This window comes from Hipposideros armiger, unplaced genomic scaffold, assembly GCF_001890085.2.
Source record: "Hipposideros armiger isolate ML-2016 unplaced genomic scaffold, ASM189008v1 scaffold_63, whole genome shotgun sequence".
In the NCBI taxonomy this organism is placed as follows: domain Eukaryota; kingdom Metazoa; phylum Chordata; class Mammalia; order Chiroptera; family Hipposideridae; genus Hipposideros; species Hipposideros armiger.
In genome coordinates, this window is record NW_017731413.1 from 4,631,211 (window position 1) to 4,647,290 (window position 16,080).

General features: G+C 35.2%; 1 protein-coding gene across 1 annotated transcript in view; it reads right to left on the bottom strand.

Annotated features, from left to right (window-relative positions):
- Window positions 1-1,742: 1,742 nt before the first annotated feature.
- Window positions 1,743-16,080, bottom strand: part of VEZT (vezatin, adherens junctions transmembrane protein) — a 74,787-nt gene continuing 60,449 nt past the window's right edge. Inside the window, exons 7-11 of the mRNA XM_019641682.1 lie at window positions 13,784-14,115; window positions 10,988-11,181; window positions 8,733-8,833; window positions 7,169-7,376; window positions 1,743-3,896 (exon numbers count right to left, since the gene is read on the bottom strand). Coding sequence (XP_019497227.1) covers window positions 3,379-3,896; window positions 7,169-7,376; window positions 8,733-8,833; window positions 10,988-11,181; window positions 13,784-14,115 — 1,353 coding nt within the window. The 3' untranslated portion in view covers window positions 1,743-3,378. The remainder of the gene's footprint in view (window positions 3,897-7,168; window positions 7,377-8,732; window positions 8,834-10,987; window positions 11,182-13,783; window positions 14,116-16,080) is intronic.

Below are 16,080 nucleotides of genomic sequence, written 5' to 3' on the forward strand. Positions count from 1 at the left end.
TTTCCTTCCTACATTATTTCTAATAATTTATCAAAATATTTCATATTTTACATTACTGATGATGTATAAGTAAAAGTCCGTTACCAGAGTTAACAGGGTCCCTTCTGATTAACACTCCATTGATTTATAATTTTGGTGAAATGTGTCAGAGCTGGATTCTTTTTATGCTTTAAAATTAAAAAGCTTTACCACTTTTATTATGTGAATCAGACTATTACTATTTATTTTTTAAGAAAATTGAGTTTTTAATTTTTTGACCAATTTTACTAAGACTTTTATAACCAGATCTTGTTTTTCAGCCTCAAATGTTTTATTTTAAACTACTTCCAAGAAATAAGAAATAGCAAATATAATGTAGCAATAAGATGAATTTAGATTTTGCTGGAAAAACTCCCCGTGACATTATTAGGTCAGTGGCACCCATAGTTTTTAAAGAATGTATCTGGGACTTAAACTCAGGCCTATCCTTTTGTACTAGACCCTTATCCTTTTTGTACTAGATCCTTAAGCCCATATTCTTAAATTTCCTTAGTAATTTGCCTTAAATGTATTTCTCGTGACTTGCTTGTCTTCAATAACTTCAGAAATCAAATGAGTCAATGCCTCAGTTCCTAATAAAATATCTTTAGATGCTGTTAAGTACAATTAGATTTAATAAGGACTTAACTTATGAAGTCAGATAATACAGACACTTATGAAAACAAGCAGAGGACTGCAAATCAAAGACCAGTAAGAGTCTGGCCCTTGATAGGCCATATATGTAGAGTTTTTAATGAAAGGTGAAAAAAAAAAAGTAAGATATGATAACGGTCAAAACCAGATCATTTATGCTATGACTTTCTTAATTGTAGGCAAAGGGTAAAAATCCTGTTCTCAAGACTAACCTAAATAAATAGCCTCTTCCATGCATTCTACATTAAGTACTAGGTTTAAAACAGACTATGGAAATGTTCATATTAAAATCTGTCAGGATATTAACCTAACAGTAATTATCCTGTCAAAATACCATTGTAAAATTTGGAAAGCACAATTACAAGTTTTCCCCACAAAATATTTTTCCCAGAGAGCTTCTTTTGGATGTGGGATGGCATTTATTAAAACTAGTCAAAAGCCTGATAAGACAAAGTAAAATATTCTTAGAAAAGTAACAAACAAGAATATCTACTTATGTTACATTGGCCTATTTGTTTTATTTTCTAAGATATTCATGGCAAGAAGCATAAACTCCTAGACAGAGGTTCTTAGATTTTACTGGGTATAAATAAACATCACCAAGGTCTCAATCCAAAATGACCGACTAAGAATGACTGGGAGGATGGCTGTCAATCTGCATTTAAAAAATAAGACCTCTATTTAATTCCAAAATAAGTGCCCCATGAAAAAAACAGAGAAACACTGACATTCTGACTATTATGAGAGGAAATTAGGAATTTTCACAGGGAAGATACTATTTTATCTTGGAAATACTTTAAAAGATGGAAGAAATTTTCAAAACTATCACACCAAAAAAACAATCAAAGTCCAAGATCTTTGTATCATGATTGCACCAAGTAGAATTTTTACTGAATTAAGTAACAACTAGTGAATAAAACAGGTCAGGCTGAAAGATCAGAAATTTGATTAAAATGAGTCTTTCAAAATTAAAAAGTATCACCTTAGATAGCATTGAATAAAACTGATACAATATTATGAAGATATTTTCCCCAAACTAGTGTGATAAAAATAAAATATAATACAAAAACTTAAAAATTATTAAACTTTAATTATTTCTGTGTAAGTTTATAGATGAAGAGAAAGGTTACCAAGGTTTTCCATAATTACTTCTAAATCAAAGGAAAAAAGTTGACAAACTAATTTAAAAAGAAAGTAAACTCTGAAAGTTACTATTTAAGAACATAATAGTCAGTTACAATACAAAGTTTTTTTCCTTGAAACTTAAGTATTTCTAAGTGGTAAACTAGGCCCACTCTTAGGTATTGCTACTAAGAGCTTAATTACAGATAAGTTTCAGAATTTTTGGTAACTGGCAGCATCACTTATAGTACAAAGGATCTCTACTATTCATATAAAGCAGAAACAAGTTTTTCCTCGGAATAAAAAATTTCCTTAGATTATTGAAAAAAAGAAAACAAAACCCCTTTGGTATACAAAAATTTACTCACTTGAAGTGCTAAGTTATAGGAATTCCAATGTGTTTCTTACCTCTAAAAATTATCTAGATTTATCATGTAATTTTCTTTCTAGGGCAGCAGCATAAATTGAGTTATTCCTACATTTTCCCCAAATAACATCTATAAACTATGTCAGTGCATATGAGCTATAGGTTTCAGAAAACAATATACTCCTGAAAATATCACTCCTTGAAAATGCAATCTGCAACACAAAACAAGACAAAACAGATAAGACTGGACAATTTGGAAAGCAACCTCTTTCATGAGGTAGTTTGTAGATGAAATATTAAGGAGACAAGGATGCTTTCCAGGAAGCTGATAGGATGTTTCCAGAATCTTATTCAGGTGGAGAGGGAATAGCCTCAGGCTAGAAATCAGCAGCTTGGTGACCTGCTTGTGTTAATGGCACCCATTATCTCTAGGCAAACTGATAAAAAGAACTTTCTGCAAAGTTGGGGATGAGGCCTTGGACCACAGGGATCCCATCTCTTTTAGTTGAAACAAGAACAGAAAAAGATAAACACAAAAAATTAAAAGGGTAATTCTTAAAATGGTATAATGGTTTTCTTTAAAAGATCATTAGGAAATCTTAAAATTAAACTAAATACACATATGAACAAGGAAACATAAGAAACATGTTATAACCCAAGTATTTCTGAAACTACTTTTTAGTTCCAAACCCCAGTACACATCAATTGCACGAACTCATGTTTTTTATTCAGAACCTGTGTCTTTGTTTTAAGACTTGGTATAAACAAAAATAAAATACAAACAACTTGTTATTAACATAACAGTTGCAGTTATTAACTGCGAGAATACAGTAGAAAGGAGTCATACTAAATGTTAATGTTCTTGCAACAGAATCATCCCAGTCATTTTATGGCAGCAAATTCTGGCAAGAAATGATAAATTCATTTGTTATTAAAAGTTCTTAAAGAATTTCCAAGATCGATCAGTTGTGCTGCAAATAAAACAGCAGTTTATTCAAGAGCCCTTACCTTTCTCTTATTTCCTAAAATATCTGCCATACAGGTAACTACTATTTCAGATCAGTTGTTCAAACCAGGGTTCTTCCTGTAAATTCACATCTTAGCTTTATATAGAGTAAACTTACACTCATTTTCCCCTTCCAGTGGAGTATCTAGTCTTGAAGCTAAAACACTTTCATAAAAGAACAATTTAAAATCCTTCATGTAAATCTTGGTTCTTACATTTCTTCTACCTCATCTTTCTTTTCTTGTACTAGGTGTTCCTCCTCCTCCTCATCACCGAAAGTCTGTTCCTGCATAGTGGTAAAGGAGAGAGATCTAGCGGCCACTTCAGCTGCGAGGCCAGCAGTGAAGGTAAAATCTGGTGACAGCTGCAGCCGCGCCAGCATCTGCTTAATGGAGGGCTGCGATGAGTCCCTGGAAGTTGGGTGGGCAGCAGCCAGGCCATCAACATCTGCCTGCCGAGAGTCATCCTCACTGTCGCACTGGTAACACACTCTTTCTTCAGCTCCTTGCGGGTGGACTTCATTTGCAGAATTGTCTTTATTTTTATCGTCTAGAGGGTTTTCACATAAATACTCAGTCCTACTACTTATTTCATTGTCAGTTGTGGAGGGTTTACTATTTTCTTCTTCAGTATCATTTTTACCAACTTTCCCCAAATCTGAATCCATTGATGGTTCTGAATTACTTATGGGTTCCACTGGGTCTACAGGAGACAAGGATTTCAACATAGCTTCAAAGGGAAAAAAAAAGAAAGAAAAATAATAACTAAGGACAATAATTTAAACTTTAAACTCCCAGTAGTTTTTTTTTCCTTATAAAGAATAAATAAATAAAAGCTAAATAAAAGTTTCTAGTAAAATCAATGTAAATTTATAAATCCAGAGAACTTTGCAAGAGATAAAATGCCTAAGAAATGAAATGAGATGGGGTTGTAATGAAGATTTAAAAACACCTCACATATTCTCTCATTTGAAATATTAAAGCAGTGGTTCTCAAAGTGTGGCCCCTGAACCTAAGTCAGTCAGCATCACCTAGGCATTTGGTAGAAATGAATATTCTCAGGCCCCAACCACAGACCTACTGAGTTAGAAACTGGGCGTGGGGACCAGTTATGTTTTACAAGCCTTCCATTTTGTTCTGATACATACTAAGTTTTGAGGACCATTCCATTAAAGATTAAGCAGCATGGTTTTCACAGATAATAGGCCTAAAAGTAATTCAGATAATAATCCTATTTTTGACACATATATATTTATAAGTAAAACAGCATAGAAAACAAATCCAACATATAATACAACCTACTTGCCAAACACCTAACAAGACCCTGATGAAAGTACAGCTATTAACTTCTACACATTTTATAATGTCACAGAAAAATATAAAACGAAATAAAATCTGCATTCAAGATCAACTACTGTACAAAGCATAATACATAAATATAACATATATCCATACGGCAGAAGTTGTCCTTTCAAGGAAAATGGAGTTTTATTTAGCCCCTCTTGATGTTAGTAGGCAGTGGGTTGCTTGCTAGGCAGTCTCTCCTCCCAGTATGAGGGGTTAGTACAATACAATATATTATGAAGCATGGCGGAAGAAAAAAAAAGTGCGTCTTGAAGATCTGATGTTTATTAAAAAATAATTTTGTAAAACGTGTCCATTTTCAAGCAACAGATCCCTAAGCTGCAGTATCTCCACTAGAGAAGCAGCACCAACAGAAAAAAATGGCCACAGCAGGTTCCAGTGTAGAATTTCCCTTTCTAATTCCATTCGGACTTTACCCCTGTAGGCAGAGATGAAAACAACTCTGGAAGATGTACTGAACATTTTCATGGGAAAAGCATTTTATGGTATCAGCAGCTTTTTACTTATTTTCACAAACTAAATCAGCATTATTGCTCTTTCAAATGTAAACTATCAAAAGCACATACCTGAAAAAGAGACACATTTCTCTCATCGTTCTATCTTTGCCCATACTGTCAACAGGATAATTTTAAAACTACATGAAGAAATACTAAACAATAAAAGAAGGATACAAGTTTATATACAATGCTGTTTTCAGTCTTCATGTGCAGTTTTAATCTGTAAATCTGATAGTTCCGAAAGAATGTAACATATATTAGAAGTTGATTGATATTTCTGATTATTGCTATTTAAATGGAGGATACAATTGGTTTGTAATGTGACACATAATCTGACAAGTGTGTTAACACTGTGCTAGACTATAAAGGAATGGAGGGATTTTTGTCTCTTGATCTACATGCTAGGGATATAGCAGTAAATAGTGCCTTAATAGCTACTTGTTGAATGAATGATTTGCTGAATGAATATTGTGAGGATAATAAAGCCCTTATTTAAGGAGACTATAATTTAATTAGAGACAAAGAAAATCAAATGCATAGAAAAATAATAGTGCCTAAAACATAATACTCTTAATCTCTGATTTATGTAGGCCTAATAGATAAACAAGCAAGTTACAGGAACTCTATTTTTACTGCTGCTTCTAGGAAGTTCCTAACCTGTTATACACTTTGCTGCTCAAGACTTCCTTTCATTTCACTACAGTGTCCCTTGGGTGTGATGGTCTGTCGTGGTAGGAAGGGTGGCAGGGCTCGAGTTGTCAGAGGAGGATTCAGAGAGAGAGAGAATGGCAGAAAGGACAGCTTGGTGGAAAAGACAGAATTCTTGGTAAAGGGATCAGCATGAATATTTTTCATGAATAACAACAGCAAGTTTTTGGAACCATAGTCTAATTGGATAAATATAACTAGAGGAAGATAAATATATTAGAAATTGTGGGAAATACAATTGGATATGATGAACTCATGTGATGGATAGGCTTGATTTGAAATCAGGAAAGGAGTTTAGATTTAATACAATAAAAAAGGGGGCATCATTGTAGGTTTTTAAGATATAGAGCCATTATCAATATGCTATTGGAGAAAAATCTGGAAGGCATATGCAAGGATAGAAGCTATCTTAGAAGCCTAGAAGCTATCTTCTAAGGAAGGATAACTTAGAAGAAAAAGGTGATGAAAATGGGAGTCAGCTAAGAGGCTATTATAATACATGAGCATAATCTAATGAGGACTTGGGCTCTAAAGGGCGTCAATGGAAAGAAAGGGGAACAATAAAATCAAGAAATATACATCTAGACAAGTGAAAATGGTAGGGCTCCTAAGAGAAGAAAAGAGAACTCTGAGGGACTTTCCAGAAGTATAGGTAATATAGATATTCTAGTGAAAAAGAGAAAGGGAAAAGAAGGCAGTGGTTTTGAGGCTCCACATAGATACTCTAAAATGGAAGGGAAGTCCCACTCTAACTTCTTAGAAATCCGTAAGAATTAATTCCTCAACTAGGAATTAACTGTAATAGTTGGATATTGTCAAGTACTAAGCTTCCCCTCGTTTCCTCCCCTTCCTCCCATGAAGTTCAACTAAAGAAGGGTGGGAAACATAAAGGAGTTTAAGGCTAATCTCCAGTCATCCAACTCTGTCCAAATCTAAGTGTGGAGACTGTGCACAGAAGCACCTCCTGTGCTCCCAACTACTAAAATGCTCAACTCAATTAAGTAACCTTAATGATGTAGCTAAGCAGCCTATGTCTTAATTCACTTCTTTCAATATTGAACACAGTCATTAACTTTGTGTTTCACTGAAGTGTACTTATTATATAATATCAACATAAAGAGAACAGAGTTTAGAGTCTTAAATTAACTAAATTTGAAAACAATCTGATTTATTCAACTCACTGCCCACTGAAAAACTAATTTAGTAAAAAAACAAATAACTGATGAAATGTGTGAGTTCATATTCCCAGTCTGATTATATACCTATTTTTTTATTGATCAAATTTATTTTGTGTCTAGGACAAGTGCTATACTTACCTACGGATCCCTAAAATTATAGCCAAAAGAAATCTATAGCTAAAATAAGATTCACAGTTAAAGAAAACAGAATCCCCTACATTGAGATAACCTTTTACTCTGAAGTCTGTGCTTACCATGATCACTAAATAGAAGTTGCTTCCATTTTTGCCTTTCTGCCTCCGATGCTTTGAATCCCAGCACTGATTTTAATTCCTGGAGTACCCTCTTGGATTCTTCATGCTCACGCTTCTGTCTCTCTCTGTCCTCTTGAGACAAGTAATAAAAATCATCCTTTCTGAAATCATTGTCCATATCTATATCATCTACATAAGCTTCTAATTCCTAAAAATGAATAAAGAAAAAGCACTTTACTTCAAGCAGACAATTTCCTAGTAGTATTCATTGACTTGTACCTACACATCGCCAAGATTAAAAAAGGGGGACTGTTGGCATAGGTCACTAAAGCACAGTTGGGCAAACAAAGCAAACATATACATAAATTGAAAAAACCTCTCATAATTGATACTAAAAAGGGCTTTGGATAAGAAAGTTTAATAACTTCAATCATTTTTCTACTCAGATACTGTAGTCAAGATTACAGTTTTTTGTTCTGTCAAAACCAATCAAAATGAGCAGGACAGACAGTTTGGGGAGGCAGTCAAGCATGTTAGTCTTCTTGTGGTAGACATTTGTGGTGCTTTCTGACTTCCCAGGAAGTCTGAACACTATTCCTAGGATTGAGGACCACTCATCTATGGCTCTCCCTATCACCAAGACAGAGGGCAGGATCCTTGCTTACCCAGTCTCCCTCGCAGTTACAGTTCAGGCAAACAACTTGGGATGCTCTAATCAGATGTATCTGCATCAAATCTGATCCAGAAGTTTGTTATAAAAGAAGGCATCCCGAGGAACCCACTCTGGTAAGAATGGAGGCAGGTCAATTTTCCAGAGGCAGAGGTTCTGAAGGTAGCATTGATGGAGCAAGTGGCAATGTCTGAGCCCAGTGACTTGGCAGCGATGTTACCACTGGAATAGTTCTTTCGAGTGATTTGAGCTCTTTACCCCAGCCTGGTTCAAGCCTGACTATCTGGCCCTTTGAAATACTGTCAGCTATCTAATATTTTCAAAATAATTTTCTTATTTGTTACTAAATAAGGTTGGTCTCCCTTTGCAATTAAACATACTGAATAGACTATTTGACCTCAGGAAAAGAAGTTTTCCTTAGGATGAGCAAAAGAGTCTTTTTAACTATCTAATATAATCATTAAAAAAATGTTTTTGAAAGTGAGGTATAACATACATGCAGTGAATGCACAAGATAAGCGTACAAGATTTTTTACATATGTATACATGCTGGTAATCACCACTCAGATCAAGATAAAAACATTTCCAGCATCCCAAAAGGTACCTTCGCCATGGCACTAACTTTTAATGTGTTTAATCACTTTTAACTGTCTAATAAATGGACAATTAGATATAAATAATAAATAGCTGGTAGTTTCAATGGATTAAAAGTCAAAGCACTAGGAACTAATAATTTGATATAAATTCAATACATTACCTTGTGATTTTGAAGCTCATTAGAATATAAATTTAGCACTTACTCAACAATTAACCATGTCACTTACAGAGAAAGGTAGGTAAGCTTTGTATATGAAACCCTTCTTTAGGGGAACAAAAAACAATTTTCACCCTTACCTGCTCCTCAGGGATTGGATCTTTGTCTGCAATGTGTAGAGTAGGCTGCATCAAAGGTACCACAGTACAGTGTGGGTTTTCACATGCTATTTCAGGTTTGCCTTAAAAAGAAACATGCCACACAGAAATGAGCAAATATCTAATTAACAGCCAAGATCTAGAACAGTCCAGCACTTCAAAACATTTGTTTATGTTGTCTCTTTATACCCTATTCCTTCCCCTGTACCCAACTCCTAGTAACCACTGATATGTTTTCTGTTCCTATTAAATTTTACTATTTTAAGAATGTCATATAAAGGGAATCATACAGTAAGTATGTAGTGATTTAAGTTTGGATTCTTTCGGTTAACACAGAACATTATAGATTCCTCCACCTTATTGATACAGCAGTACTTTATTTCTTATGAAGGACAAAGCTAGAGAATAAAGAGCATGAAAACTAAATGCCATGTGTGATCTGGATCTGGACATTAAAAAATATTATTGGATCAATCAGTGAAATTAGGATGGGGTCTGTGGATGAGACAGCAATATGGTATTCCCGATTTTGATGGTATACTGTGTGCATGTAGGGGAACATCCAGGTTTTAAAAAAAATGCAAACGGAAGTATTTACAGGTAATGGGGTTTCATGTCTGTAGCCTACTCTCAAATGGTTCAAAATAATACTACCAAAGGAATTTATAGACAGATACGTAGAGAGATGAGGCAAATGTGGTAGAATGTCAACAACTGGGGAATCTGGATGAAGGGTACTTTGAACTACTCTTGCGATATTGCTGTAATTTTGAAATAACAACAAAACAAGATATGGCTAACTATAGCACATGCTTAAAAAATTCAAACGAACGTTTTATTTAAAGTTGTGTAGCCACAGCCACTGAGCTTTTTAGTGAGAAAAGTTTGTGAATTACTTCTATCTTAATTCATATCATTATCACATATGAACAAAAACCACATATATAGAGCAGAATTAAGAAATGGCTTATCACCTGCCCAATGATTTGGAGACTGTTTTAATAAACATATTTAAGTGACTGACTAAAATTCAGTATCTCAAAATATGCTAAAGGAAGGGGTGAGGAGGACGTATCTTTTAACACACAATGGTTTTCTGAGTGTTTCTATTTATAGAAAATGTACTCAAAAGCTCCAGACTGAAGTCATTTCAAAAAGTTTAATATGCATTAATATTTGTACCTAGTAAAAATTTTTTCAAATTTATCCTTCGGAGAAAAAATTATTCACTATTTACATATTAGATATAAAGGAAATTGGTAATATATGAGTTATTAGCAATGTTAACATTTTGTTTGAAAAAAGTTAATGCTTTTACTATCTAAGGACTTATTCAGCTTGTTTAAGACATTAAACAAAGTATTACATAGCTAGCTGTAAACAAAACAATGACTAACAGAATGATAAGGCACTAAATATCTTTGGCAGCACTACAATTTCTCTATATAAATATGATTAACCTCATCATAAAGGTCCAAAGGATAAATGTGGTACTGGTCTATAGTACAAGTTTAAAAATTGATATGTCAAACATTTACAATGAAATTAGTAAAAACAAGTCTAAAATCTGGGTCACTGAAAGCAGTGTTGCGGAAAATTTCAAGATTGCCTTGTTACCTAGCAGTACTAGGCACTCTGATGTTACCATTAAGTAATGGCACTTAAACATTTTAGACCCCTAAAAGCAAATATGCAGTGCCACCTGTGATAGTATTTGTATACTATTTCGGAATGACTGAGGTATTTTACTTAAAAGCAAAACTCAACTTCTGGCTCCTGAACATCAAACTCATTATACTCTAATTGGAAAAGAGATTCTGAAAATGAGTAATACTATTAAAATCTATCCCTTCATTTAAGTTTTTTAAAAATGGTGCATGTGTGCTCACTTTGGCAGCACACAGACTAAAAGTGGAACAATACAGACATTAGTGTGGCCCCTGCACAAAGATGACACACAAATTCGTGAAGCATTCCAAATTTATAATTAATAAAAGTAACAACAATGATATGATTCAGGGAATTTTCATAACCATATTCATTTTTTATTAATAGGTAAGAGCCAAGACTTTATATTCAATATCAATTTGTACATATAAGTTCAACTTTTTCTTTAGTAAACTAAGAAATTTTGTCAAGTCAGTATCATCATGAGGACAAGAAATACACCTAATAAAATCCTACCAGAGGGAATAAGCATGTCTGATAAGGCTATACAAAAGAAATCTCATAGGTACCTTTCTTATCTGTATTTCTTCGTAGCAGTTTGTCCACCTGAGAAATGGCCTCTTCCCAGCAATTGTTGCTCGCTTGAACATGGGGCTGAATTAACTTTAATTTCTGTTCCAAGATTTGATAAGCTTCTGACACTAGTTCTTGGGTTTCTTTAGTACAAACAAGCTTTTCAAGTTCATCTTCAAGAATTATTACCCTGAGTAACAAAGTAAAACAGTTTTATCATGGAGGTTTCTAAAAATATAAAATGGAAATTTTACAAGTTACAAGGCTTATTTAAGAAATAAGCTTATAAGACGAAAAAAGTTTTGGAGATGGAAGGTGGTAATGGTTGTACAACTATACACACACGCACACCCCTAATGCCACTGAAATGTATACTTAAAAATGATTAAATGGTGAATTTTGTTATATATATTTACCACAATTTGAAAAGCTTATAAACACTATCCTAAATTTATTCAACAAATATTTCTTTCATACATACTAGGCATTTTATGAACTGAAAGATAAATTAAACCTATCTCCTACTTATAAGAAACTTATAACTGAATCGGGGAAATTATACATACAGTGGGTGCCCAAAAAATATATACACATTTTAAGAAAGGAAAAAACTGTATTAAAATTGTAATACTCAATATATACCAATAACAAAAGATGACTATAAGTCATGTATATACATTTCTTTGGCACCCCAGTATATAATGTAATACAATATCATAAAAAGTAATAACTAACATTTTATTTCCATTTTATAGATGAGGAATTAGGCCCAGAATATTGAATAAACTTGCCCAGAGTCATACAGCTATAATGTTATAATTATAATGCTGGGTTAAACACAGGCACTAAAGTATAAATACCACAGAGAGATAAAGACAGTGTTAGAAGAATTCAAAAGGGGGAATTTACTACTAGCAATGGGTACAGACAGGGAATCACTAAGGAAGAGGTACTTCTGAGGTAGCACTGAAGGACGGGAAAAATTTCAGCATGTAGAAAAGACGAGGCAGGTCATTCTAGATGGAACATGGGAAAGCCAATTTATACAGTTTGGCTGGATCGAAGGAAAAGAGCAAGAAATAAAGGCAGAGAAGCAGACTGCAATCAGGTCACGGCAAACCCTCCCCACAGAATGTTTTGCACAGAATGCAGTCTAAGCTGCAACACTCAAACCGGTGAAGATTTTCCATTAAGTGAGAAAGCAAACATATGCCTCAGAAACAATCTAGCAGTGAGCGCTCTGGAGGCAGGAGGAACAGTTAAAGGGTTAATGCTCTAGTTAGGCAAGTGAGAATGGGAAGAGCAAGGGGGACGAGCCAGACGGTGGAGTCAAACACAAAACAATTTTTTAGATAACACTTTTAAAAGTTGTGTGTGGCAGTGCTCTAGCGCAAATCAGATATGACAGTTAGTGACTGGTATACTCTCTAGTTAAGATATTTTAAAAGGTGATATTTAGTATATTTCATTTTGAAACAGGAAACATCTCATCATAATCCACAATCCCTGCCCAAGGCACAAAGCTCCTCTTTTTCATTTTCATGTCCATCCAGTGTAGCACTCTCCCTTCCCTGAACCATCTTCCCTCATTCTAATGTATTCCAATTATGCTCTGGATACTTCTTATTCTAGTGCCACAAATTCTTTAGAGACTCTGGCTTTGCCAATAAACCTTTCCACTGGAATCTGGTTCTCCTGTGATGATGATCCGACGTTAGCCACCCACTCAAGTAGAGACTGCCTTACCTCCCACATTCTCTCTGGGAGACAGGCCTGAGTCAGGTTAGCATTCACCTGCTTTCTCAGAATGGCAGCTACTCACCACTGGAACATCCTTGTCTCATAGCTTACCTGTCAGACCTTGAACTCCTGGGTAAAAACGTATCTGTCTTTATGACCTTAATTTCCTATCCTTGTCAACCACATTGTTCTTCACTCCAGTAAACTAGCCTTTTGATTTTACTGAGACTTCAAGTTCTTTGGACCCTTTTTTTTTTTTTTTTTTTTTAAATCTTACAAAATTGATTGCTGCCCTCTCCCTTCCACTTTTTGCCTGGCATCCAGCATCAAGTAGATAAACTACAATCTTATCAACTCATTAGATTCCTGTGAGCTTCCTGATTACCAACACAGCATGAACCTAACCATTCCATCCAGTCCTACAATACAAGTGTCTGTTACAGGGAAATTTCACTGGAATGACTGGACGCTACATTTTACCAAGGCAGAGTACCAACAATATCATGCAAAGAAGACCAACAAGTATAAACTATGGACCTTACATTTTACTATTCAACTGGTGCCAAAAATCTTGTCCTGTGTCACAGAAAAAAGTCCACATCTGCTGTAATTTATGTAGAAAAATAGCAATATATTATGCTCCAACTATATATAGTAATACCTCTTACAATTTACTGTTCCAATGCTGGCAGATATTTCTCTTAGATTGCAGGTTCCAGTTTAAGCACCCTACTTAAAGAGAGTTAGAACAAGCTCATTCTTCGTGTACTTCTCCATTGCAGCTTGCAAATAGAATAAACATCTGCTTTTGTCCTATCTTCCTAGGTTTTCTGTTGAGATCAGGAAAAGTAAAAACTATAAATAACTCCCCCAAATTATAGTACTTACAAATTATTGTTTCTCTGCTACCTTCATAGCTATAAACCATCCTTCATGTTGCATGCCTGTTTTGCTGCTTCTTTCTAGCTAGGACACAAGCCAACAACCACAATGGCACAGGAATGAAGCTTGCTAATCATGGGGGCATTTCCTTATATGGCTTCTGAACTTACTCATTCAGTAATGCTTTCAGATGGAGCTGCAAGCTGCGTACTGCTGTGTGAACGTTATTCAGTTCTCTTGACTTCTGTTGCGTTTTGGATAAACGCTGGGGTACTGACTGGTGCTGAGTTTCAAAGTACCGATAGAACTCATAGCTGCGCTTAAGCTCTTCCAAGCAGATAGAATGAGCATGAGGCAGACCCTGAGTCACATCAGATAAAATACGGTGAGGCAGAAGTGCTGGCGTAAGTAAGGGTCCGGGAGGTGCATTCACTGTAGAAAGTAATAGGGCTAACCGTCGGAAGAACTCTGAACTCTGTGCCACCCAGAGTTGGAACAAAACCTAAAAAAAAAAGAAAAAGAAAAAAGGACTAGATCAATGAGAAATATTGGCCAACATTGAAAACAAACTACAGATTTAACTTCTGGTTTACATTTTCCAGTTTATCCTAAGTAATGAATACAGCTGAGCTTGAACTCTAAGATTAGCCAAGAATTTTATATCAAACTATGTCGTCATGGCACATGGGAATTTCTGATCCCAACATAGTAGGAAATACCAACATATGATTTAGTACAGTTCTGCCCTAGCAGGGAAGTGCTGATGGAATGAGACACATCTATTAGAAGTGAATGTTGATGAATTATTTTTAAATGTTCCCGTAGGAGAAAAGAAGACAGTAGGAGTAACGGACCTATGTAAGTCCCAACAAATGAGTTACTGATGGATCAAGAAATAGCTAAGAAATAACATAAAAATCAGTTCCAGAGTGTTCATGCCCAGGGATGTCTGGCATGAGAAACTACAAAACCCATTCCTGAGACACCCATACCCTGAATCCAGGCAGCAAAGGACTTTCCAGATATAGTCCTGTTCAAGAGGACAATATCTTCAAAACAAAAAACAAACATACACATGAGGAAACAATTTAATATAAACAAGAGTTAGCAGACAACAAAGAAGAGTGAACCAAATTAGATTCCAGTTTTTCACAACCAGGAAAATGGGCATTATTTAGACTGTTTTAGTAAATGAATTTTAAAATTATGCAAATAATGAATTAAGATAATTTAATGGAAACCTATTTTACCATTGATGTACTTTTTAAAAATGAGTAAGACCAAATTTCCAAAACTGCTAAAAACACACTTATCTAGGAATTCTTGAATATAAACAAGCTTACCTCATAAGTCTTAAATTTTGTGAGTACAATGATTTTATTTATTCTTTTATTTGTTCATTCTTGAGCACCTATGATGTGACAGGCATTGTTTGAGGTGCTGATAATATAGTAGTGAAAACAAAAACAAAAACAAAAATGCCCTGATGGAGCTTATATTCAAGTAGGGGGGCAATAGATAACAAGTAAAACAGTTTCTTGGCTGATGGGCCATGGGAAAAAGCACAGCAGAGAAGAGGAATAGTAAGTATGTGTTTATGTGTGTATGCATGGGGGAAAGAGGAGGGAGAGAGGCATGGAGAGAGGGGGGTGGGCTGGCCAGGAAAGTCTCTAAAAGGTGTGAATGTGAAAGAACTGAGCCATCAGGGAAGACAGTTCAAGGGAGCTGGAGCTTCAACTGCAAAGTTTTGTAGTAGGAGTGTCTTTGGCACATCTGAGGACCAAGAAGGTCCGTGCGGCTGACGGTAAGCAGCCTAAGTGGTGAAGTCACGGAAGTACCCCTGGCTTTTACTCTAAGAGCAGTGGGAGCCCCTGAAGGGCTCTGCGCTACGGTTCTGAGATCTGAGCTGTGCTTTTACAGGCTCATTCTGGCTGCTGTGTTGCGATGACAGGGAGGTGAGAATAGGGGGGAGAACAGTTAAGTCACTGTAATAACCCAGGTGGGAGTTAACAGCAGCTTGCACCACAGTGGTCTGTGGTAAGAGGTGAGCAGCACTCACATTCTGGATACATTGTGAAAGCAGAACCAACAGAATCTCTTGACGGATTTTTTATGAGAGAAAAAGTGTTACCAAAGATGATTCCAGAGTTTTGGGCCACAGCAATCAAAAGAATCAAGTTGGCATAGCTATTGCCACTTTAAAAAAGACGAATTTATTATTTAATCACTATCATATTACCCAATCAAACCCAAACCCCAAAATACACATTTTGTTGTTGTTGTTCTTTTGATAGAGAAGCTGCTGCAGATGAGGGAATAACATCATTTATGGGCAAATAGGAAACTTTGATGTAAAGCACTTTTACAAAATGTGGACTTATTTTTCTTCAGCAGGAAGTACATTACTTTGTAATAATTTTAAAAGCTAGTTAACATTTTAAACAAAGAAAAAAGAGGAATAACAACT